The sequence below is a fragment of the Plasmodium vinckei genome, assembly GCF_900681995.1.
Source record: "Plasmodium vinckei vinckei genome assembly, chromosome: PVVCY_03".
NCBI classification, from domain to species: domain Eukaryota; phylum Apicomplexa; class Aconoidasida; order Haemosporida; family Plasmodiidae; genus Plasmodium; species Plasmodium vinckei.
The window spans coordinates 406572-433141 of record NC_051295.1 but is presented as its reverse complement, the minus strand read 5'-3'; the positions used below and the strand labels follow the sequence as shown (position 1 = coordinate 433141).

General features: G+C 23.1%; 7 protein-coding genes across 7 annotated transcripts; 3 read left to right on the top strand and 4 right to left on the bottom strand.

Annotated features, from left to right (window-relative positions):
* Positions 1-269: 269 nt before the first annotated feature.
* PVVCY_0301260 (rhoptry neck protein 6, putative) lies at positions 270-2728 on the bottom strand (the record flags this gene model as incomplete). The annotated part of the gene is made up of 6 exons (XM_008628335.1): positions 270-361; positions 454-523; positions 614-721; positions 853-987; positions 1089-2575; positions 2668-2728. 6 exons carry the CDS (start codon positions 2726-2728, stop codon positions 270-272), a joined length of 1953 nt encoding a protein of 650 aa, XP_008626557.1.
* Positions 2729-3728: 1000 nt separating this feature from the next.
* PVVCY_0301250 (conserved Plasmodium protein, unknown function) lies at positions 3729-7486 on the bottom strand (the record flags this gene model as incomplete). Its single annotated transcript, XM_008628334.2, has 2 exons — positions 3729-7174; positions 7330-7486. The coding sequence occupies 2 exons, from the start codon at positions 7484-7486 to the stop codon at positions 3729-3731; spliced, it is 3603 nt and encodes a 1200-aa protein (XP_008626556.2).
* A 2306-nt stretch (positions 7487-9792) lies between these two features.
* On the top strand, positions 9793-11723 carry PVVCY_0301240 (conserved Plasmodium protein, unknown function; the record flags this gene model as incomplete). Its single annotated transcript, XM_008628333.1, has 9 exons — positions 9793-10006; positions 10210-10358; positions 10467-10552; positions 10731-10797; positions 10893-11006; positions 11131-11226; positions 11342-11408; positions 11491-11543; positions 11670-11723. 9 exons carry the CDS (start codon positions 9793-9795, stop codon positions 11721-11723), a joined length of 900 nt encoding a protein of 299 aa, XP_008626555.1.
* Positions 11724-12637: 914 nt separating this feature from the next.
* On the bottom strand, positions 12638-17509 carry PVVCY_0301230 (serine/threonine protein kinase, putative; the record flags this gene model as incomplete). The annotated part of the gene is made up of 1 exon (XM_008628332.1): positions 12638-17509. One exon carries the CDS (start codon positions 17507-17509, stop codon positions 12638-12640), a length of 4872 nt encoding a protein of 1623 aa, XP_008626554.1.
* Positions 17510-19817: 2308 nt separating this feature from the next.
* On the bottom strand, positions 19818-20732 carry PVVCY_0301220 (conserved Plasmodium protein, unknown function; the record flags this gene model as incomplete). The annotated part of the gene is made up of 1 exon (XM_008628331.1): positions 19818-20732. One exon carries the CDS (start codon positions 20730-20732, stop codon positions 19818-19820), a length of 915 nt encoding a protein of 304 aa, XP_008626553.1.
* A 1014-nt stretch (positions 20733-21746) lies between these two features.
* On the top strand, positions 21747-23704 carry PVVCY_0301210 (conserved Plasmodium protein, unknown function; the record flags this gene model as incomplete). Its single annotated transcript, XM_037634849.1, has 3 exons — positions 21747-23270; positions 23367-23486; positions 23630-23704. 3 exons carry the CDS (start codon positions 21747-21749, stop codon positions 23702-23704), a joined length of 1719 nt encoding a protein of 572 aa, XP_037490112.1.
* Positions 23705-24446: 742 nt separating this feature from the next.
* PVVCY_0301200 (mitochondrial large ribosomal subunit, putative) lies at positions 24447-25257 on the top strand (the record flags this gene model as incomplete). Its single annotated transcript, XM_037634846.1, has 2 exons — positions 24447-24535; positions 24708-25257. 2 exons carry the CDS (start codon positions 24447-24449, stop codon positions 25255-25257), a joined length of 639 nt encoding a protein of 212 aa, XP_037490111.1.
* Between the last annotated feature and the right edge of the window lie 1313 nt (positions 25258-26570).

Sequence of the window (26570 nt, the reverse complement as noted above, 5' to 3'; positions counted from 1 at the left end):
TTTGTTTATTAACACTTAACTCTTTAATATTTAAAATTTTTAATTTAGTTTTTTTTTTATTTTCAAGTTATATAATGTGGGGGGGGGCATATTATTATAATTTCCCCTTCATCTGAAAAAGTAGCATAAATACTAAAACAATAGGATAATAAATATATGATATGCAAAAGAAATATTATTCATATTTGTTTGTTCTATTTATAATTGTCTTTCCTTTTCTATATAAAATAAATTATGACAAACATGATAATGAGAACCCTTACAAAATACTATACATACATATGTTCATGCAGTTGTTTTTTTTCGTCTTTTTTTAAGGGTAAATCTGATTTTGGAAAATTTAGTGATTCCAATCCATAGCCTACAAAAAATGAAATAGAATATGTCGATTAAATAAAAAGATAACAAACTTTTAAAAATAAAAATTTATATTTATATAAAATATATACTCACCTGTTTCATTCATGTATTTTTGAAGAGAAATGGATGAAACTTCTTTTAATTTATTTAAATCTTCATTAACCTGAAAAAAAAAAAAAAACATGTTATATATGAAAAATATTCAATAAAAAAATATTACATATTTAGGTGAAGGATATATTTTTATTTTTACTTTTGCTAAACGCTGAGTCAATGTTTCTATCGCTTTTTGGATAACTTCATTATACATTTTATATTTTTGTATTCTTCCCATGGCTTCAAATTTTAATTTCAGTTCAAGCTAAAAAGGAAAGTCATATTGATCATGATGGAATTGCTTATCGAATTAACGCACCCAAATGTAGACACAACAAAAAATGTAAAAATAACAAAGTATTTCCAAACATGTCTATGAAATTATTTTTTTATTACATTTTTTAAATCCTTGTGATGATTTAATTTATCATTTAACCCATGAACTATTCCATCTATATTATTCAACTTATTGTGCATTTTTTTATCGATAGTAAACATGTTTGATTCATAATTTTGTTCTGATTTGAGACCCTAAAATAGTAAAAAAAAAAAAAAAATCAAATATAATGTAATGGATATATAATGAAAGAATATACAATTTATACATTGATAAAGATTATTTAGGGTATTACATTATTTTCTGAAACATTCAAAGCCGACTTTGTATTTACTTCCTTTTCCTTAACTTGATGAATATCCTTATCAACCTTGGTAGTTTGCAAAATGGTATTTTCAACTTTCCCAGACACTTTAGAGCAATTTGGATCTGGTTCATTATAATTTTTGTTATCTTTGTTTAGAATTATCTTTTGATTTGCATCTGTAGCTTTTTCATTTTTTGTAGACTCATTTACATTTTTTATCTCCTTTGAAAATGAACTTTTATTTTCACGATTTATTTCTTTACTTTCGATACTGTCGTCACTTTCATCTTCGTCGCCATCATCTTCTTCATCTTCTTCATCATTTTTGACATTTTTTTTTTTTCCATCTACCTTTTCATCATCTAAATCTTCATCATCCGAATCTTCATCGTCCAACTTTTCACTATCCAATTGGTTATCGTCTAAAATATCATTTTCAACTTTTTTTCCTTGAAGTCTTTCATCATGTTGGTTGCTATTTTGACTGTTTTGGATTTCATGAAAATTTTTCTCATTATTAGCATGAAGAAATTGATTACTAATCCCATTATCCACTTCTCCATTTTCCGGGTTCCCCATTTTATTATCATTCTTAATATCATATTCATTAAAACGTTTATTGCCATTTTCAACTCTTTCTTTGTTAATTTTGATTTTATCTTTTTCATTATGAATCCGAAACTTGGGAGTTTGGAGATTACTCCCTGCCTTAGATATCTCTGTCATGTTTTCTGGATTATTTCCAAGAATGTGTTTGGCCTCTTTTGTACTGTTATCAGAACTTATTTCGGTCTCCTTTTTATTGTTATCAGAACTTATTTCCATCGCTTTTTTATTCTCTTCTGTAACCTTTTTATAAGGTTTTTCATTTTCATTTTCATTATCGTTTTCGTCGTCTTCCTTATCCTCATCAGGGTCTTCATCTTCACTATCTTTATATTCATCTTCCACAGAGCTATCTAAATTTTCCTCATCCTTTTCATCGTCAATTTCATCATCATCATTATCCATATCCTTGTCTTTATTTTTGTTATTATTTTTTTTTTCACCTTTTTCTATATTAGGTAAGTTTTCCTTTTGTGTTGGTATTATATTTATTGCACTCTCTGTATTTTTTTTTACATTATCATTATTTACATGTATGGTATTATTTTCAAACTTATTTGACAACTTCTGTTCATTTTGTTCTGCTTTCAATACGTTATTATTTATTCCATTTGGATATTCTACTTTTAAATTATTATTATTATTTATGAGATTATCATTTTTTTGATTATTTATTGTGTTAATATTTTCATGATTTATATCAACACAACTGTTGATATTACAATTTTCTAAAAAACTTTCACTGGATGTTTCATTTAAATTTGAATCACTATTTAAATATAATGTCCCATTTTCTGACATGCCAAAGGCATTCATATCTTTACTCTTTCCTATGGCCTCATCATTGTTACTTACAAAGTTGCCAGGACCTAAAAACGGGCAAAGAAATAGGATTGATTGTTGATGAAGGTGGGGATAAAATTACAACTTATAGGTGGGTGCACCCACTTTTGGCCCTTACCTTTATTTCGTAATAGCCCGTTAGCACATAGTGCAAATAAAATGAAAAAGTATTGATACATTTTTATTTAATTTGAATGAGAATATATTTGACAAATCATTGAGTTTTAAGAATATTAAATTTAGTAGAATAGAGTCAAAAAATGGTGGCAAATAAAACGGGTTTCTTTACACCAACCATTTAAACTGTTGGAGAGTATGAACTTGGAGTTTTTCAAATTTTATTATTCTAAAAAAAGTATTAAACATGTATAATATTATTTAATTTTATTTCTTTTTTTCCAATTTTAATAAATTAATTTATACAGATAGTTATATATAACATGAATGATGTTCAAGAATAATTTAAACAAATTACATATCCTTTATAAATTAAGTCAAAAAATTTGTTCACTATTTTTTTTTAAAGAATGCCACATCGTTTGATATACCATATATAGTGCATGACCTATTATTGTACTTAAATATTGTGGATACATATTTATTTTCATCAAGTGGTGTTGATAAATATAGAAAAAAATTAAATTGATAAAGAAAAAATAGTATGCACAGGTAGTGCATTCACCAGCTAACTAAATGGGAACTTTACAAAATGAATGGCAATATATATATAACACCATCCCAACATTATTTAATATTATTTTTGTAAAACATGAATAACAAAAAAAGAAAAAAATTTTAATTTTGTATATAGTTCAAATAGTATATATATTCAAAAATTATCAGACAACAGATTATAGTGATGTAGCATGAAAAAAAGAAATAAATGCAACACATGAAATAAAGATATATAATACAAAGCATAGAAAAATTATTATAAAGAAATTAAAAGCAAAAATTATAAAAGAAATAAATTCACAAAGTCGGAAAAATATATATGTACAAAATCGTGGCAATATACATGTACAAAACCGTGGCAATGTAAATGTACAAAACCGTGGCAATGTAAATGTACAAAACCGTGGCAATATACATGTACAAAATCGTGGCAATATAAATGTACAAAATCGTGGCAATATAAATGTACAAAATAAATACACACGCATATTACTTTTTAATTGATTAATAATTATATGGTTGACAACTAAAACCATTAAGAGAATTTCTTGAAATCAAATAATTAATAAAACTCTCTATATCATATTTTTGATTTTTCCATATAATAACTTGAAGATGATCAGCTAGCATTGAATTAACTTTTTCTTGAACTCTCTCTTGTATATCATCTAGTTTTATATCAACATTATCAATAATATCGGAATGTTTTATAACTTCAATCCTAGTAATTTGTAAATCACTAACAACTAAATTGCTAATATAATTTGGTGCTGCAAAATCATCACATTGAGCTTCTATAGTTATAGAAAATGTTGGTTTATTTCCTATTAAATAGGCATAAGTGCTTATAGGACAAAAATTTGATCCTATACATAATTTTAAAAATAATGGACCAATAATATGTTTAAAATATCCATTGAATGTTAAATAATATTTTCCTTGATCATAATAAAAATATATATTATCAATATTAATCGAACTAATACCTTGTAAAAATAAAAGTGTAGCATGATAAAATGTTTTTTCTTCATGATATATACGTCCCACTTCATAACAAGGTTCTTTTGCTAAATATTTTTTGGTTTTGCATTTACCAACACTTGTAGGTATAAATGCGTAGAAATTAGGGGATGTAAAATAATTATTCAATCTTTTATTTACTGAATTCATGTTAAATTTAAGTACACCTTCATTTTTAAAGAATCCCATTAATGTTGTTGAAATAATTAAAATAAATAATAATATATGGAAATACCGAAATAATTTTGTCATATTTATTGATTCAGATTTATCTCCAAACTTATTACCATATCCTCCTCTATCTTTTTTTTTCTTTGCTTTTAATTTTTCTAATTGTATTAATAATATAGATTTAATTGGCATAAAACTTTTAATATATGGCATATTTTGTGAGTTGGATTTTTCTAAAAAATTATGACTTCCTTCAATAGCTCCATTTTCTCTTGATGCAGTATCTTCATCTTCATTTTTGTCTTCTTCATATATTCCATCTTCATCATCCTCTATATTGTCATCATTGCCATCTCTTATTTGCTCATAACTTTGAGTAATACTACGTTTTTTTTTACCATAATTTGATTTACCAAGCTTAGAACTTCTTTTTTTAACTTCAGAAAATAAAAAACTAACAGGTCCACATTGTTCCTTTCGCATTCCAGAATTTATAAATCGATCATTATTTCCTTTATTTTGGATATTATATTTATTCATAACTCCTGTTGGATCTTCTGTAGAATTTTTATTTTTTTTCTTATTCTTAATATTAGTAATAGATGACGAGTTTAAATAACTTAATGTTTCTTCATCATTAGATAAATGCATATTTTGGTACATCCTGTTTGCATCATAATCATATACACTACTAGATTGAGTTCGAATTAGATGGCTATTATTATTATCTTCGGATATGTCTATTTTTTTCTTTTTTTTATGAGCAATTTGATTTGGCTTAATTAGGTATTTAAAAAAATATGTATAAATAGGTATAGTCCAGTTTTTATTTTTTTGTATATTTAAATCAACTATTTCACTACATCTGTTAGATTCAAAAAGAAGAATTTGTTTTCTTATTTTTTGTAACTTTTTTATTAATTTCTCCCATTGTGCTACATACATATTAATTGAAAAGCAAATTAAACCAAAAGCAATAAATAATATAAATTTTGAAAAATGAATTTTATCTGTTTTAAATAGTACTAAAATATTTAAATTATATGTATGTTTAACTATCTGATAAAAAATTATAATAGCTATTGCAATTATTTCTCCTAATGACATGTGTAATAATATTGAGCATATACTAGAAAAAAGAGAAGACATTAAAAAATAAAAATTTAAAAGCCCACTATAAACAAATTCGGTATTTATATCTTCACTCTTGCTACTTGTTATGGTTGAATTATTATGAGAAGATAATTCATCTGATGTGTTTGATAACTTGTCATTTTTTTCAATCTCTTTTTTAATACATAAATAGTTATGTCTTTCGGATATTGTTATTTTTTGATTATTTGGGACTTCAGGATCAAATACTAACTCATCACTAAAGGCTGTCATTTTCTTATACCATATTGAAAAATTCACATAATATAAATTCATAAAAAATATACTTAAAATAAATGATACGGCTATAATTAAAGGGAATATAAATGGAAACATAAAAAAGAATGGAAAAACATAATTTTGATTTACTTTTAATTTTAATATATTTAACATATCTATATAATCAATCATTACACTTTCTATATTAAAATTGAAAAAATTTAAATATATATATATACCAAACATATCTGTTTCTACAAATGTTATAAAATATATAGATAAACATAATAAAAATAATAATACAAATGTATGTGCTACTTTTATTCTATTTGAACGAGTTTTCTGAAAACTATCTTTTAATAATAAATTAAATTTTTTCTTTTTTAAATATATATATGCATCATTATTTTTCATTACTTTATATAAATAACTCACATTATTTAATGATTGTAATTTGTTGTAACATAAAATATTATTATCATATGAAGTATATTCTGTAACATTTTCATCATCAATTGAATCTTCATCGTCATTTTGTTTATTTGGTGACATATGTTCATCACCTGTTGTTTTTCCAGCAGATGTATCTTCTTCTAAACTTTTAATTTCACTATCATTCATTTTATATTTACTATTTATATGGTCGATTTTTCCATCATTTTCAGATTTTTTTTTCTTATGTGTCGTATTCATATTATCATTATTTAGAACTTCTTTAGTTCCTTTCTTTTTATTTTTTTTACTCCATTTATGACTATCTTTTGTGGTATTACTATCGTATATTTTATTAAATTCTATTTTTGAATTTTCTTTCTTTAAAATATCTCTTTTTCCATTACATAACATGTTGTCTGTATTTTTTCCAGCTACTGATTTTTCATCACGAGATGAAAATATTTTTATATTTCCTTCTTTAAATATATTTATTTTTATCTTCATAAATGTTAATAATAAATAAGAAGATATTGTTGATATAACACAATAGTTTAAAAAATGATAAGCTCCAATTAATATCTTTGCTTCTAACAAATATAAATTCAATGAAGACACAATAAACAATGATATAAATACATCGACAAATTGAAATCGTGAGATTGAACTTAAAATACTAAATTTCTTTAAAGCAAATTCTTCATTTTCATTTACAATATTAATGTAGTAAATTAATTTTGCATCCTCTTTTTCATTTTCATTAAATTTTAAACCTAAATTATATAGCTTAAAGAAACTATAAAAATTGTCAGTCACCATAACAAACTTTAATATTGGAATTATTATTGAAAATATGAGCAGCACGCCCATATTAAAATAACTGCCGTTTGTATATAGCAACCATATTGACTCCAAAATTGAGTTCTTGTACACTATAGTCTGATTTGCTATCACGCCTGCACAGTAAGTAGTAATTAACAGAATGAATTAGGGCAATAAATAGAAATGGATTTAACAAAATGAGTCAGGGCAATAAATAGAAATGGCACTTAACATAATGTAATATGCATAAGCAAGCTTTTTTTTGGGTTTTTTTTAGTCATTTTCTTACTCCCATGAAAGACGATCTTCACAGCAGGGTAAATAAGTCCATTGAAGAAAAAATAATAAGAAATATAAAACAAAATAAACGAAAAAAACAAGCAATTGTTAATTACAAATATTTTTTGTTTTCTTGAATAACTCAATTTATTCGTCATATACTTCATGAGTCCACTACATATGCTATAAAAAAATACCATGGTTCTAAACTATTATTTTTAAAATGTTATTATGTATTTTTTTTCAAAGAAAATAGTACATTCGGCTTCTATAAAATTTAACCTATGTTTCATTTTAATAGAATGTGTAATTTAATTATATATATTTTATATATAATATATACTTCAAATTATATTTTTAAAACACATATATATATTTACATATATGGGCAAATAATCATCATAATATAGAAATATAAATATATATTATATATAATTAATTTTTTTTCTTCTTTTTCAAAAATTTAAATTATTATCAAATTCATAAGCTATAAAAATAATTATTACTTAACATAGGGAGCAAACTTAATTGTATTCTATAAATCAAATGCTATATATAAATTTAATTTACTAATTGTTATTACATTATTAAAAAAAAATATATGAAAAATAAAAAAATAAAAAAGAGAACCTTATTTATGGAAAATCATTTAAAATTTAGAAAATTCTTAAAAAAAAAAATTCAATATTATATAGTAACGAAAAACAAGTTATGAAAAACTAGAAACGATTTTTTTTATATCTTTATAAACTTAACATCATTATATAATAAAATATAATATACAAATAAAACGGTCATGACACTAAAAAAAAATCCTAACAAAGCACTATATAAGTAAAAATTTACAAATTATTGAGTTTTTCAAATAACGTATATTATTTTATGGTAAATTTAAAACTATTAGGAGATTTAGGTGAGCAGGAAAAGTAAAATAAATAATAATAAACACTGTAAATTTATTATATAATATATATATAAAATATAAATGTTATAATAATTTATTAATTGGGGACATTAATGTACATTAAGGGAAAATTAACATAACAATGTATATTTATATGAATTTCAAAAAAATAAAAAAAAAACATACTTATTTATAAATTGTATATATTTTTTATAATTAAATAATACAAAATAAATTGTGTTATGTTATAAAGTTTAAAAAAAATGAAATTATAACAATATTAATTATAGCAAAATTTATACTATATCGATAATAAAAAGCAGTTTAATCATATTAATAAAACTTATACTATTTTAAATATTAAAAAAACTTATTTGTCATCGAAATTATTTACAAAACTCTATAAAATATAAAAGTAATACCTTATTAGTTATATTAATGTAATTGTGTAATTTTCCATTTTAAACTATTAAAATATATTTAAAAATATGTAGATGAATCTTATTTTCCATTTCATATAATTTATATAAATCAAAAGTTAATTATAATATATATGTTCCAAATGAAATATAAGAAATTGCATAACCTTTTACGATATGCTTTTCTTTTATTTATATTAAATACTGTAGCAATGTTACAATGATTTAGTTATCTCATTCATTTTGTTTGCTATATTTTTCCTAAACATTCAACGCCCCTATAACTCCTATAAATCATATATGTCTTAATAATATCCCAACAAAATAAATAATCAGGAAATTGTGGAAAATGTAGAAAATGCATATATAAACTAATACAATAAAATAAACCATTTTTGAAAGGCTAATAATTTCCTAATATAATAGATTTACAATATGTTCTTTGTTTAGTAGTTGCTTTTACTACTTTGTGCTAAGTTGTGGTATATTTAAACTATAACTATATCAAATAAATTCACATATAATTGTTTAGAAACTGAAAAAAGGGGGGGCACACCTTTCTGCCATCTTCTTATATCCACATTTTTTAATAATATTATATATTTGTGTGTTTTCGAATAATATAGTATGTACTATATGGGAGTAAATATTCATAGGTATGTTTTCCAACCTGTTCAAAGCTGCCAAAGTTGGCTAGTAATTTTTTCGAAAAAAAATAAAAAAAATATGAACAGTCATAAAAAATTGTGAAAAAACTGAAAAAAAATATGAACAAATATGAAAAAAACCCAAAAAAACATTGCAGGCAATAAAAAAATGTTAATATAGTTTGCACACAATAGTAACATAATTTTTTTACAACAACAATAAAAAAAACACACACACACAATTTGATAATTATAATAATACTAATAATAAATATAGTAAAATTGGAAAATAAAAAAAATATAATAACTTGTGTAATTAACATATAAAATTAATGTTAAAATTGTCTATATTTTTTTAAGTTGATATTTAAAAAGTAGATTATTTGTTTTTATTTGTTATACAATTTTTTTTTTTCGTTATAAAATATATAAATCGAAAAAATAATTTCCTATAATTTCCTATACATTTTTTTATAACTTCACTACATATAAATATATTTAATATGAATTATTCATCTAAATTTAATAATATAAATGATTTTCGCGTAAGCGAAGAGAACATAATTGAAACTTTCACAAACAATGGGAATAATATATTTCTAAATAAATCTCGTTACCCCAAATTGGTTACTAGTGAAGAAAAAGGGGCAGACATCAAATATTCAGATTGTGATATATTTTCGTCTATAAACAATAAAAACAAAAACTTCTACCTAGGTAATAATTAACTGTTAAGATAATTTTTTGTTTTTTCCTCCATCAATATTACTAATATATATGTACAGGAATGCATATGCATATTTTTAATTGAAAATGGTCGGAATGTGTACATATATATATTTTTCTGCCCAAATAATAATCACTAAAAGGATATGATAATAATGTAATAAAAATAATTTAAATAACTATTTTATTTCCAGGTGGTAATGATGTACTTCAAGAAGATTCTTTTGTTAAAAAGCTTTTACAGAAAATCCAAATCTTAGAGAATGAAAAAAAATGTTTGCTAAAGTTTTTAGAAAACAAAAAAAACATTGAGGTGGAATATAAAAAGGCATTAGAAACCCAGGTAAAAAAAGGACTAGCAAAATACATGAATGGGTATATATGTCTTCATTACACATTTCAAAAGAGCCTAAGATGTAACATTTATAATTTATTTGATCAATATTTATAGGCTGTCTTTATTAATTCTGAGAATAAAAAATCACAATTTTATGAAAACGAGTGTTTGGAAATGAAATCAATAGGATATGCTTACCTGTGAGTATAACATAATTTTTATATGTAAAATAAAGTATCTAAATTAAGGGTCTATTAGTTTGTTATATAATCTATAGCAATATTATGAATCTGGGGATGTGCACATTTGTAATGCATTCCTTTTGGAGTTAAAAAATGTCGATTTTACTTTGGTTACTTGATTTAAACTTATTTTTAGAAATTCGGGAAAGGAACCTTTAAGGCAAACACTAAAACAATTTTATGACGACCCAAACATATATGAAGTAAACATATTAATTACATCTTTTTGTTTCTTTTACTTTCTAACGGTTCATATTTTACATATATAATATTTGTTTATATATATATGTCTATGCAGAAATTGGGAAATCTTAATGCCACGCAAGAAATGCTTATAGCAAACCTAATCGAAGACCATAAAAATTTGATAGAGGAGAGAAAAATAGTTTCAAAAAAATATTACGAAGCAGTGGTAATATGAATTTGTTAAAAAGAAAATGGAAGAGAAAAGATAGAGATAGTAATAGACTGTTTCAATCGACAATTATTGTTTCTTCTTTGGTTTATTAATTTTGTTTTTTTCTTTTTCTGTATAGAATGCAAATTTTCAATTATACCAACAAAACGAGATGCTCAAAGCTCAAAATTTTAATTTCATTGAAAAAAACAAAGACTTAATAAATGAAGATCTAGTAAGAAAAATGAAAGAATGTTAATGAGTTTGTGTCTTCTAAGTGTGATTACTCCAACCATAAGCAGTGTCACTATATATGCCACTTATTATCATTTTTCTTTTTCTTTGTTTAGGAAAAAAAGATAACTGCCCTTAATTCATCTATGATTGATGTCCAAAAAGAGAATATCCGTTTAAAAGGTAAATTTAGATAAATCAAGTTTATATTAAAAATGTTATATAGTTATGCACTTCCATATATAAACAATTTTTTTACCTACAGAAATGATTGACCAGTATTCGAAGTTAATAAAAAATATAGAAAACTGCTCAGAGGTATGTAAAAATATTATATAATGAATTATGTACATATGTAGCATTATACTTATTCAATTTATTTTGTTATATTATTTTGTTATATTATTTTGTTATGTTATTTTTATTTTTTTTGTCTTTTCAAAGATTAAGGGCATAAATGAAGAATTAGACAAATTTAAAAGCTCCTTACTAATTTAAAAAATTAAATAATCCAATATTTTATGATTTATGAAGTGTATATATATTTTTTTGAATTTCTAATTAGTTGTTTATCTTTTTACAAATTATTAATCTTTAATAGTTATGATAAAAATATTTTAATTTATTTGATTTTTTTTTTATAATTTTTATCGAAAACGTTGTTAAATTAATTTTCATTAACTCTACCACTTATTTATTTGTCTCTTTATTAATTTATTTATCTATCCAATGATCAATTAATTTTTATTTTAAATTTTGGACGCTTGTCTTAAACCCGTTATTTCATATCGTCTTATGGGCTGCCTTACACATTGGATATATTATATTGGAGAGTTATATAGCATTGTATTTTTCCTTTTTCAAGTTTCTTTTATTTTATTAATATAATTAACTTTTTATTTTTTTAATTGGTACTATTATAAACATATTTTGAAAAAATATATTTAAGAGAAAAACATACGGGCTCATCAATATAAATAAATCAAAGTGAGGAAGCGGATCGAAATGGATAGACAGATGGCAAACCAAACTGGATAGGCAGAAAGCATTGAATAGATATTTCCTCGAAAATTTTATTTCAAAACTGTTAGTACATCTTAAAATTATATGCGATTTAGAAAAGTTTAATGTTAATTCTCTTTATTATCCATAAAAAAGTGAAAGAAAAATAAATTCAAAATAAAATAAGATTAAAAATAACAATAAGCAAGTTATCGTGTGCATTTAAAAATATTTCAAGTTTAATTTAAAAAATAAATGCATATGTACATGTATGTAAAAAAAAAAAACAAAACATTTAAATGAGAAAAATTAACAACTAAATAACTAGAAAAATTACATGCGAATTTAAAAGGGTCACTTTTTTTTTTCATTCATCCCCCTAAATCCTTTAAATTACAGAAATATTCTTATTATACTATATCAGAAAAACAACAATGAATTAAAGCTTCTCTGGCATTTTGAATTCGCGTTAATGGATTAGGATCTAAAAGTCTCAAACATAAATCAAGTAAATCTGGACTTTCTTGCCAAATAAAAGGATCAAAATTAGGTTTTGTATATGTTAAAACCTTTTTTTTTAAATAATTAGGCATTGTATTATATATTTCATATGGAAATCGTCCGTCCATCAATGCATATAAAATAACACCACATGCCCATATATCATTACTTGCTGATAAAATTCCATCAAATGATTCTGGTGGCATATATGGTGCTGTTCCGCAAATTATATTTTGTCTTTTATTTTTATTCGAATTATTATTAGAAATATCTTCCATCATATCCATATCAATTAAACATAAATTGTCATATAAATTGTATGGAAGATATTTCCTTCTCTTTTTAAAGCTGTTCTTTTTGTCACTATTTTTTTTATAGTCATTTCTATTTGCTGCGTCTTCATATTTTGCCTTTTCAGAATTTGTTAAATATTGCTCCTCTACTTTTTTCGATTTAATAACTGTTAAAGAACTATTTTTCTTTATTGCTATATTTTTTTTTTGAAAACTATTTTTATTTATCATTTGTATAGTTGAACGGTTCAACATATTTCCTAAACTTTTATTCATATTGTTTAAGCTATTATTTTCGATATTGCTTGACCCACCACAACTATATGAGCCTAAGTTATCGAGTAAATTATTATATGTATCAAAACATTGTGGCATTTCTCTACCTTCTGACATATTGCTACTACTATTTTCGAAATTGTATGACGATTCAGATTCATCTTGATAATGATCATCACACCAATCATTACTCCATTCAATATTGTCACTGCTAGATGTGTCAAAATCTATTTCATATTCAACATCTCCATTTGAACTCCAACAATTGTCTGCATCTGCCTTATGAATAGGATCATTTTCTTTCGCTCGTAAAAATAAATCATTATCCTGTTTATTATTATTATGGCTAATTCTTGATTCACATTTTTTTAATATTGAATTTCGAACTGTTCTACGATTACATGTGTTTCCCTTCTCCTCAAATAAAAAAAAAGGATCCGTGTAATTATCTAAATCAAAATTATCACATTGTCTATAATTAAAATTCCTCATATTTTTTTTTGTAAACATAATATTCTCAAGTTTAATATCTCTATGTATTAAACCTCTAGAATGTAAAAAGTCTAATGCTAAAAAAATATTTTTCATTATTTTTTTAATCTCATATATATGTAAAGAACCAGGTACTAACGACATGAAATAGTCAAGTAATGTCGATCCTTTACAAAATTCCATAATAATAAAATTATAATTGTTATCACTAAATATATCATATATCGGTATAATATTTTTATGTGGATTTTTTTTTAAAAACATATATTTTTTCATAAACTTGTCAATACTCAGCCCGTTTTGTTCACCATTATTATGGTTCTCTCTTTCTTTTAATACAACTTTCATAGCATATGTCTTTTTATTTTTTATATTTATACACTTATATACCTGTGAATTATCCCCATAATATATTAAACCTATTATATAATATCGATTATTTAAAACGACACCATTTTCATTTATGGGACAACTAGGTTTAGCTAAATATTCCGAGTTACCTTCATTTCTATTTATCTTACTTGTTCGTTTATTTGTCTGATTATTTACCCGCTTATTTTTCTGGTTATTTTTTCGTCCTACTTTTTCCATTTGCTTTTTTTTCTTTTTTGTGCTATCCTTTTTCAATTCTTTTCTTTTTTCTTTTTTTTTCTCTTTTATTGTTTTCTTTACTTCAAGAATTTCGCTTTTCCCCACACATTTATTATAATGCGTATCAATATTGTCATCATTATTTTTATTATTTTTTTTTCGAATACCCTCCATTTTTATCCCCCTTTCTTTCACACAATTATTGGTTAAATTATTATACGATAAAAGATGACATTTTTTAGACATATCTTTGTTACTTGTCACTGAATCATTTCCTGTTACTAAACTTTCATAGCTCTTTACTTTATCCTCATAAGGGATATTATTTTTATAATAATAATTGCTTGTTTTAATATTTTTCCCATTTTTTTCAATACCATTATTATTCAGCAAAATTATACTGTTACCATTATACAAATTATTGTTATTACGACTAGTCTCTTTCCTCGTTTTATCATCATGTTCACAAAATTTGTAATTCCTAAAAGATGTCCCTCTTAAATCAGTTGTTGTAGTACCACTTTCCAATCCCATTTTATTCTCTTTTTTTATTTCTCTAAATGTAGTATTGCTATATTCTTTTACTTTGTCTATTTTTTCAAACGATCGAAATGGTCCGTCGTTATTTTGAACTTTTTCCCTAAACAAACATGTGTTAACTCCATTTTTGTTTATATCTACATAACTTATTGAATTATATTTTTTTGTATAAAATTCAACATAAGAAGAAGACTTATTTTTATTTAATTTTTTTTGTGATATATTTTCACTATTTTTTCTTAAACCTAACCATTGACCCCTTTCCTTTTTTGTATTCATAATTTTATCATTTTTATTTTTTCGAATATTTTTCTTTTTTATATTATGTTTAAAGTTTAATTTATATTTCCGGTTTTCACATTCTTTTTTAGATAAAAAACTTAAACATGATGTTGTTTTTTTAGTCACATCGAATATTATTTCACACCTTTTTACATTTAAACATCTTCTCATATTTTCAAAACAATTATTTTCAATGAATCCTTTTATTGAGTTATATATTTTGGCTCCAGGCTCATAATAAATATCAAGATTTGTTTTACCTTCCTTCTCGGTAGCAATACTACTACTGCCATTACTGCTACTAGAGCAGTTACTACTACTTTTTGCACTGCTATAATTTTCATTCCCGTTATTTTTCCCGTTGTTTTCGTTATTATCATTGCCATTTCCATCTCCATTTTTATCTCCTGCATCCATATTATTATTATTGCCATCTTTTCCTGTGCCATTATTTTTACTACCCCCACAAGAATCATTCTTTCCTTTATCATTTGAACGTCCTTTTTTTTGGGAGGTATCCCTTTTCGTATTTTTATTATGTCCATCAGTTTCATTTTTCATCTTTTCATTATTAACATTTTCTAGTTCAAATTGTTTATTTTGGAAATCTTTATTTTTCCACAAAATATTATTAGTAGATATTTTTTTATTTTCACATATATCATATTTATTCATACTTATAATAACCATACTTTTAGAATGCCCACATAAATCAAAATTCTTATTTTTTTTTTTTATTAAATCATCTTGATTTAAGCTGCTACATTTTTTAATGGATGAAAAACATACACTATCATTGCTTAAAATAGTCATGACTAATGTATTCTTCATTTTGTCTTCTGTTTCTTTTGTTTCAAAAAATAAACATGTTTTGGATTCTTGCAATGGTTTGCTCAATTTATTATCATCACTTTTGTTACAAACATTAGAAATGTCATAATTATCAAAATAAATATTTCCTTTACCATACGATGAATCATATCTATATCGGTTTTTATTTTTATGATAAAAAATTGATGTTTCTTTTAAACTGTTTAAAAGGTTGAAAATTTTATCGTGGTTACCATTTCTATATAGTTTTCCTTTTTCACCTCTGTATTTCACACTTTTCCATTTACTAAAACATGGATCATATATATCCACCATCTCATAATCGTCGTTTATTTTGTTGTGCTCTATATTACTATGATATTTATTATTTTTTTCACCATTTTCATTCTTTTTTTCTTCGCCATCTACCATGTTTCCAGCTAAACATTTTCGATTTTTATAAAAAAATGCATCATCACTATCGTTATTTGTATTCACCATTTTTTTCAATTGACTAACGCTGCATATACTACTGCAAGGAGTTACCTTTTTAGATGTATCCAAATTGACTATTAAAGTGCTGTCTTTCCGACCTAACGAATCTCTAAACCCTTTAGCAAATCCATTTCGACTATTTTTTTTATTATAATTTTGATTACCCGATTGCTCAAAATAGCTATTTAACATTTTTGTGTTTTTTATTCCATTTTTATTTAGACACATCTTCTGATTGTTAAAGTTGTCACTACATGTGAAACCATCGTTTATAAAACATTTTGAAAAAACATTTTTTGCTTGATTAAGATTTATATCATGATTAGAATAAATATTATTTGAATTATAAAATTTATTTATTTCATCATTTTTGTCCATGTCTTTTATTTGGTTCAATTTTATTTTATTTTCTTTATCCTTTTCATCTACATATATTTTATTTTTTGATGGTATATTTGATGAAATATTACACAATTCATTACTTAGCATAAGTCTATTATTTTCAAATAATTGAATAAACTTTTCATTCAATGATTCATTTGACAAATTTTTATTATAGTTATTCTTAACAGGATCTTTTCTACTATAACTTAGATTATTCAAATTTGTTTCATTACTATTTTGGGATTCATTCTTTTTGTTTAATAAATTGTTATATTTATAGCAACTAATTAAATTTGTTTTTTCTTTCTTTTTTTGATTATTACATAATTTTTGATTGGGAGGATAACTACTAATAGGAGTTATTGTGTTTGGACAATTTTCATAAAACGATTTTAGAAACGTCTTATTGTCATCTTTATTTATTTTGACATCATTATCCCATTTAAAATTTTCTAGTTTGTTTATTTTCTGACTATATCCATTGTCTTCATTTTGGTTATTAATCACTTTGTTTTTTTTGTTTAATTTACTAGTATTTCCATTTATGAATAATTCCTTATTTTCGTCGAAATAGGATGTAATAAATTTAAAATTGTTTGACACTTCATAATGATCCATTTGAAACTTCAAAATAGGTACTTAGATCAACGGAAATTACAGGGCGTCTTTAATTGCACTTTAATTATAGGAAATTGAAAAAAAAATATATATACATATTATGCATACTTATGCATATAGATATAAAATAACAACATAGGAATATGCTGAAATATTATATTAATAAATCATTACGAATTGATGCATAATATGGCGTATTATATAACATTAAAGAGCAAAATTAAAAACAAAATAAAAAAGCTTATAACTAGCAGAGTAAATTTATAACAAATTTAATAAAAAATATAATTATATAAACAAAATAATTTAAATCATACATAGATAGACAAAAAAAATGGTTGTTAAAGATACTTTTTTCTTTTTAAAATATCACATGCTGAATTTTATTATTTAATTTTGCCGTCAACCCTTTCTACTAACAAATTAAAGGTTCTTATTATCAAAATGGGTTTGCATGGTATCCTCATTATCATTTTTTTCGTCTTTCTGAATTGTATACATATATTATTATATGGATAAAGGTTGTGAAGGTATTACATCTCAATATAATTATGAATATGTGTTGAATTAAAAATATCAAAGAAATAGGAGAGAGCTACAATTGAAACAAAAGATTAAGGTCTAACAAATTAAAGAAGTTAAGGCGTTGCAAATAGTACACACACATATATATATATAATAATACACATTTACATCAAATATATGCGTGCATTTATATGTATTCATGTATAAAATTTAAATAACAAAAATTACTATTTTATGCAGAAAAAAAATTTATATTTTTGCAATATAATATGTAGAAAAAAAATTAATTATAATTTGTACTAAAAATAGTTACAAAAACATAAAGACATCAAATATGTTTGATTACTATACAGTACCCATAAACATATATATTATAAAATAACATCACTTTATGAAAAAAAAATAGACGGTGAACACGCATATGCACCGTCACCACATTGAAAAAAAAAAAATAGAAATGCTTTCATTAATTTAACCGTCTTCAAATAAATTTTATATTCATTAAAATATACAAATTAATTACACAAAATATAAATCGATTTCTCTGTTGTAACATTTTAAATATTTATTTGTGTGTGTTTTTTTTTTTACAACAATAAATGAATAATTAATATAAAATAGCTTTTTATATTTTTTATTTATGTACTTATTCAACAACAGATAAAAAATGGAAAATAAAATATTATGAATGTACATAAAATATGGAAACATATATATGTACGTTCATATATTTAAAATAAATAATTATTAAAAAAATTATTCGTAATTTTTTCAAAAAGTTACATATTTGTCTACAACAATATATTTTAAGATATGTTTTTAAAAAAAAATATAAAAAAAAATATAAAAAAAACAGAATTGTTCTTATGAATTTGTTTAATTCAAACACCTACAACGGTATTATTTATAGCTAACTATGAATATACATATATTTACATACCCTTTTAACTATTTTTTATATTTTTGTGTAATTAAAAATGTTTTAATTATATATGTTTCCCATTAAAAAAAGAAAAAAAGCATATTTTAATTTTCAAAAAGAAATCACAGAATAATTAATAATAATTTTTAACTTATAAAACAAATTGTAAAATAAGATGAATTAACAAAATAAAAGACAAGTATACATGCATTTATAAATGTGTGCAAAGAAGGAAATCAAAAAAAAATGTAATAAAAAATATAGCTTTTCATATTTCTTTATTTTTTTTATTTTCGCTTTTTTTATTAACAGTTCATGTAAATATGTGATTATAAATAAAAATTGGATGCATTTTAATTAAATTAAATTTTTAAAGGCAAGCTAATTTAATTATAAAAGGTATAAAAAATAAAAAATATTTTTTAAACAATTATATCACACAAAATGTCCATGTAAAAGGAAAAAGACATAAGTAAAAATTTTCTACAATCTTCCTACAAATTTACTACAATTTTTCACCTGTATGTTTGTTTATATACTTGCTTGGTAAATGGTGTATTATTTTTAATGGGGAAACTATTATAATGCGCTATAACTTAATAAGTTTATAAATTATTTAAAATGGTTTTATCCAGTAAAACTGATACACATGTATTTATGGCTACATATATATGTTTGATGTGCAAACATAAATTTAGACAACCAATGTGATCAGTAAAAATGGGATTACACAAAAAAAAATTAACAAAACAAGCAAAATACTAAAAAAGAATAATGTCAAAACGATGTAGTAAAAGAAAAATGTATAAAAAATATATTATATATATGCATATACATATTGCATAATTTTCGATGGTACTTCTACGAATTATTATTTGCTCGGTGTAATAAATAAATAATGGATATGGTGTTTTTCACCTCTTTAATTGCAATAGGGTTATTGCTAATATTATTCAAGAGATGTAAATATTTTAAAACAATATATGGGTTTATTTTTTTAAAAATTAATAAGGATTGTATTTTTTTTAATAAGTTGACGAATGGATCACCAAATGAATTGAATATTATAAAAAAATGCAAACATAGCATAACCGTTTTAGCATCTTTTAAGTCAGCATTTTGTATATAGTTACTAATATGTGTAATGTTCATATTGTCAATGGTTCCAATGGTATTACTATAATTGTGGATGCACATTTTCAAAATAATATTCAACCCCTTTTCTGTAAGTTTCATTTCTGATGGATGATCTAGCATATACTTTAAAAGTATGTTGGTAATTTCTTTTATTTTGTTGGAATTTTTTGTTTTTTCAGCACATGAATATAAGGCTAACAGTGATGAATAATTTAAATCATTCATTTTATTATTTAATAAATCCCAAAAGAAATTTATAATTTGTATAGAATTTATATCATAAGATAAACTATTACAATATGCATGAAATAATACAACAATTTCATTTATTGAAAATGAATTTTTAATTTCTTTTGCTCTATTATATATTAATTCCCATAAGTATTTATTATTCATTCCATTTTTATTAATATCTTCGGATGCATATACTAAAGAAGTATTATTCATTTTACGAATAGACCTAATGAATATGTCTTCTAAATTATATGCCTCTTCATTCTTTTTAATTAATTCATATTTATCTTGACAATGTGAAAAAAATGAAATATTTTTTACTATTGTGCATATTCTTTTATTTTTCAAACAAATATTGTTATAATAAAAATAATTAAATTTTGCAACCAAATTGTGTTTACCCATTATGTATAGAAATACAATTTGGACAATGTTTCATCAAGTCATAATGAGACTTATTATTATGTAATAAATTAGTATATGATTATGAATGGGGTAACATAAAAATAGTAAACATACATAGGAGCTAGCTATATTGAAAATGAGGAGAAATATTTGTCATATATGCATGTACAATATATTATATGAATGCATATTTGCATATCATGCACAGCATCATAATGACTTCTTTAAAGCAAGTATGTTTTACCCAATAGTTTGAATATAACAATTTTGCTGTGCTTTATTTTGCTTTGCTTTAATTAATTATTTTTTTTAAGTAACAAAATAAATGAACAAAACAGCTGTTCTATTTTACATTTTATTTTTCATACTAATTTATGTATACTTTTTTTTAAATAAATTTTATTTCGCTGGTTATTTGAGAAATACTATTTATATGGAATACTTATATATAATAATTTTTTTATAAATAAACTTAAAATTTTTTAATTAGCATAGCGATTTTTAATAAAAAAATGGATAATAAAAAAATAATAAATAAAATAGTAGCAGCAATAAATAGTATGAGTAGTAGCATAGTAGGCAATACCCCACAAGTTGAAAAAAAAAAAAAAATTATTATGGCCCTTTAAAAAATATATAGGTGTGAATATATGCTTTCGAAAACGTTGTTTTTTTCCTGACCAGTCAGCAAAATTTTTGATAAAAAAAAAAAAATAAAGATATATATTTAAAAGTGACTATATATTTATTTATCATTTATTTATTATTTATTTACTGACCTGCGTAATGAATTAAAAAAAAATAAAAGTTTGGATATACAGCAACCTCAGAATATTATAGAAATAAAGTGACAAATAAATAATTTTTTTTGAAAGAAAAATAATAACCTTTATTATCTAATGATATTCCACAATAGTGTCATTTATTCCGCATATTAATTGAGGATAATTTGAAAAAGTTTGCTTCCTTTTTTCATCCCTTATTAGTTTTGATCAATGTTTCAGTAAATTAACGATGATGAAAAGTAAAAATAAAAATAAAAAGGTATCGTTTTACGAGCCAAGTATTACTAAGAATAGTGAAGAAAATGAAAAAAATGAAAAACGTGAATTTAATGAAACACTTTTTGAAAACGACCAAGATAATGAAACCCTTTTTGAAAATGAAGAAGATAATGATATAAACGACTATTCAAATGGTATTAGCGAAGAAGATATGTCATATATGTTAAAAAATTTTAACCCATTAGATTTTGGTATTAAAGATAAATTAACAGAAAGTGAAAAAAAAATTATTATTCGTGAAATATTTGGAAGAACGCATACAACTATTTCGTCAGAACATAAGGGTGACAATGAAAATGAAGGAAAAGATGAAAATATTAAAATAAAAAAAATTTCCAACAATATAATAGTAAAAGATTTTACTACTAATGATGATATTCAAGACAATATTAATAATGAAAAAATTGTTGGAAAAAAAAAAAAAAAAAAAAAAAAAAATAATGATAATTTTTCCTATTTAGACGGAGATTGTTACTTTCCCAATGATGGATATGATTATGAGCAGCATTTAAAACCTATAAGTAATAATTTTGTAGAAGTAAAAACAAAAAGTGAAAATAAATTTTTTGAAATAAAACCAGTTGATGAAGAAGAAAAAGAATTATTTAAAACATTTGAAGCTGATAATTATGAAGAGTTAAATGATAATTTTGTATATGAAGCCCAAAATGTTGAAGCTATCGAAAAATTACATGTTGATAATAAATTAATATGGGGAAATCCTGAATCGTTTCTCTTTATACCCAATAGTAACTTAAGTTCTACACAAGTTGGTGATGAAGAAAGTGGGGAAGCTATTTCGGATATTGAATATGCTAGTGACGATATATTTGATAAGCCAAGACAAACTATTGAAAATGATAGCAACAAACGTACTGTCCGTTTCCAATTAGATGACGACAATGATAAAGAGGTGTCATACAAAAGTATAACAAATTCTAAAACGATAAGTTTTAATGGAAATATAAATCCTAGTATTGAGAATAAAATGAAATATGAAAAAAATGATGATTCAATAAAGCTAAGTGATTTAATAAATTTGGAATTAAAAAAAGTTAATGACAAAATAAATGACAAAGCAAATGACAATACAAATGAAATAAAAAGGATTATGAAAAAAAGTAAAAAAATAAAAAATAAAAATAAACAAAATATAGAAAATATTGTTATAGATATAAATGATAATGATAAAGAAAAAATACTTAAAATTGTTGATATGCAAAATAATGAAATAGTAGTAGATCAAGATATTTCAAGTTCTTATTCCTCAGATGATGATTCATTATCTTATGATTGTCAAACCATTTTAACAACAAAAACGAATACAACAAATCACCCAAGTAAATTAATAATTCCTAAGAGTATTAAAGTTACTCCAATTTTAAATAAAAAAATATTTAATACAAATTTAGAATCTAAGGAAAAAGCAAATGATAGCGTGAACAAGCTTGAGCGTTATTTAGTCCTTGATCAGGTATAAAATCGAACAAATTAAAAAAGTGCCTCTACATATGCATACCTATTTATTTACATATATTTTCACTTTCATTTTTTTTTCCAACTTTTTTAGATTAAAACAAAACGAGACAAAAATGAAACCCCCGAGGAAAAGCGTGAACGAAAAAAATCTGTTAAAGAGGCGCAGAGATTGAATAGGAAGTTAAAGAAGGAAAATTCATTAATTATGAAGGTAATAATATTTTAGTGCATATTCATACTAATAAAACAATGTTTATACTCTTTAATTTTGCATATAAATGTGTACATGTCCTTTTATAAAAGCTAGACTTGTGTTCTTAATAATGATTAATTTTTTTCATTTTCCAATTGCAGAATGAAAAGAAGTTAATGAATAAAAATGTGAACCCATTTGATATTCGAGACAATGTAAAATATATTAAGTTATAAAAATGATATATATTTTTTTCATTTTTTTTGTAAAACTAATAATCCAAAGATAAAGTTATTTTATCTATAAATAGCAATAATGCTTGCAAATTAAAAAAATAAAACTCCAAATTAATTAAATATATATTTTAGCTTTTAAGCATTTCATTCCTTATGTGATGTTATTTTTTTATTCATAATGCATGTTGTGTTGTTTTGTGTGTCATAATTTTTTCTATAAAACTTTTTTTAAAACGTTTAACTAAATATAAGATAAAAAAATAGCTAATTAAATAGTTGAAAAAATAATTGTAAAGTTCTCTGACTTTGGCTTAGCTCTATGCCATCTGTGCCTCCAATGAGCCTTAGGATATCAAACTGGTTTTCTTACACTATTTTACGAGAAAATTTGCTAAAATATTATTATTATTATTGTTATTTTTTAATATTTTTTTATTATTTTTTACGAGGATAAGATCTACACGGTTGAACGTTTTACAAACCCTGTGGAAAAATCCCAATATATTTTTCGACGGTGTAAATATGTGCGCATATATTTTTTTTTTGGTGAGTAAGCCAAATAAAAATTATTTTCCTTATTATATTTTAAAAAAAAACAGGTAAATAAAAAAAAAAGAAAGTTATTTATACTATTTATGACATATAGTTGATATCCATTTTTTAATTCAAACTTTGTAAAACTAAAGATGAGCTAGTTGATATTTACAGTAACTTTTTATAAGTATTAAACAAAAGATGAATAATGATCAAACAAAGTTTGGCACGATTGGCAGGATATCCTAAAGCTTCCTTCCATGAGCAAAATATAAATCCATTTTCAAATGTACAATGGTATGAAAAAAAAAATAATAAAATAATAAAATATATTTAAAGATGTATTTTATATAATCTATAAGTATAATGAGAAAACCCTATGTAATAAGCCTATTTATCAGAATGGGAAGCATATACACATGTGTTAATGATTAAAAAATGTTGAATAAATTTTTATTTATTTTTACAGGAAGAGTTCTCCGTTTTTAAAAAAGAATATGCCCAAGGTTGATATTTTTGCAGAAGACCATGTATCAAAAACTGCAATAAGTGTATTTGATAAAGAGAAAGGGAATTGGTTTGTGATTGATGCATATAATAAAAGTGTTGGTAGTTTAAGTGTATGTATCAGTAAATTATTACAAGGGAAATATAGAGTTGATTACAATTCAAATAGAGTAAATAGTAGTAGTGTTATAGTAGTAAATGCAATTCATCTTAAATTTTATGGACATACTTGGGATACTAAAATTTATAAATTTCCAAGAAAGAGTCATTCAAAAGGTCATAAAATATTAACATGTAAAACAGTTTTTGCAAGAAACCCATCTATGATATTAAATTTAGCAGTAAAAAGAATGCTACCAAATAATAGATTAAGACAAATATACTATCGTAAGCTTTTTGTTTATCCTGGTGCATTACACCCACATTGGGGTATACCTCAAGTAGTTGTCCCAAAAAAAAAATTGGACAATGATCCAGACCAAACAAGTATTAAATCGTTTACTATTGTTTAGTAGGTCTATATCGTCCCCCATATTTTTCACATTTTATTTTTCATGTTTTTTTTTCCTTTTTTTTTTCACTTTTTTTTTGCCTTTTTTTTGCCTTTTTTTTCACTTTTTTTTCGAATTTTTATACATTTTTCATTATAATTTACGACTAAAAACGTAACATAGACTTTCTACATTATTAAATCATTAACACATTTATATTAATTATCTGAGTGACCGAATTTTATAAATCATTTTTTAAAGCATAATTTATATATGCCTTATACAGATATATATGCATACTGCCAACTAAGCACATACAAAGATCAGTTGAAAATTTATCATTTTATGTGTCACCTTTTTACTACCTATCCATATTGGGTAGTCTAAAACTCGTTTTTTTATTCCATAGAAATATTTAAGACATTTTAATGAGCAAATAAATATAAATATGTATGAACTGTTCAGGTTTTATTTCAAATATATGAATGCACATAAATTATATATAAACAGAATAATGAGAAGGAATCTATTTAATTATGTATGGCATTGTTTATTATTTGTTTTTAAAAAATTTTGTGATAAAAAAATGAAATAAATAGAACAGAGAAGAGTTATAGTAGAAATATGCCAATCATATATTATACTATACCATTTAGGGAAAAGGAAAGAAATTGAAAGAAAAAAAAAAAATTTATAAATGTAGTATGAAAAATATATTTTATATTTTTTTTTTATTCTTTATTATTTTTTACTATTTTTATATATATTTTGTTTAGCTTATTTGCCTTTTGTTATTTCTTATTTTTTGTATTGTAAAGCGGAGATACAGCCTACCCGTGCTTTCAGGTTATTCATATTTGGCATATAATATGCGCTATTGCTTTTTAATTTTTGATTATTTAATTATATAAAAATATTACATAATATGTATATATAATTATTTATGGTATACGGTTTAAAAAAAAATTGAGCGTAGTATAAAATTACAATTATTATTTTCATGTTAGTATAATTTATAAATTGTATGATAATATTTATTTTTATATTCCTTGTACATTTTTATATATTTTTTTATATCTGCATATTTTTTAATCTTTGTTTATATTTTTATATATTTCTTTTTAGTTTATAATTATATATTTTAGTGAATATATAATATTCTTAAATGATTCCCATTCTTCCTGAATATTTCTTTTCTTCCCTTTCCCTCTTTTTGGTTTTTATATAATAAGCATTGCTCAATTAAAATAGGGGAGTGAAAAGAAAATGTAAAATTATACATAGATATACAAACAAACTGGTAGAAATAAAATATTATGCATATATTTCAAATA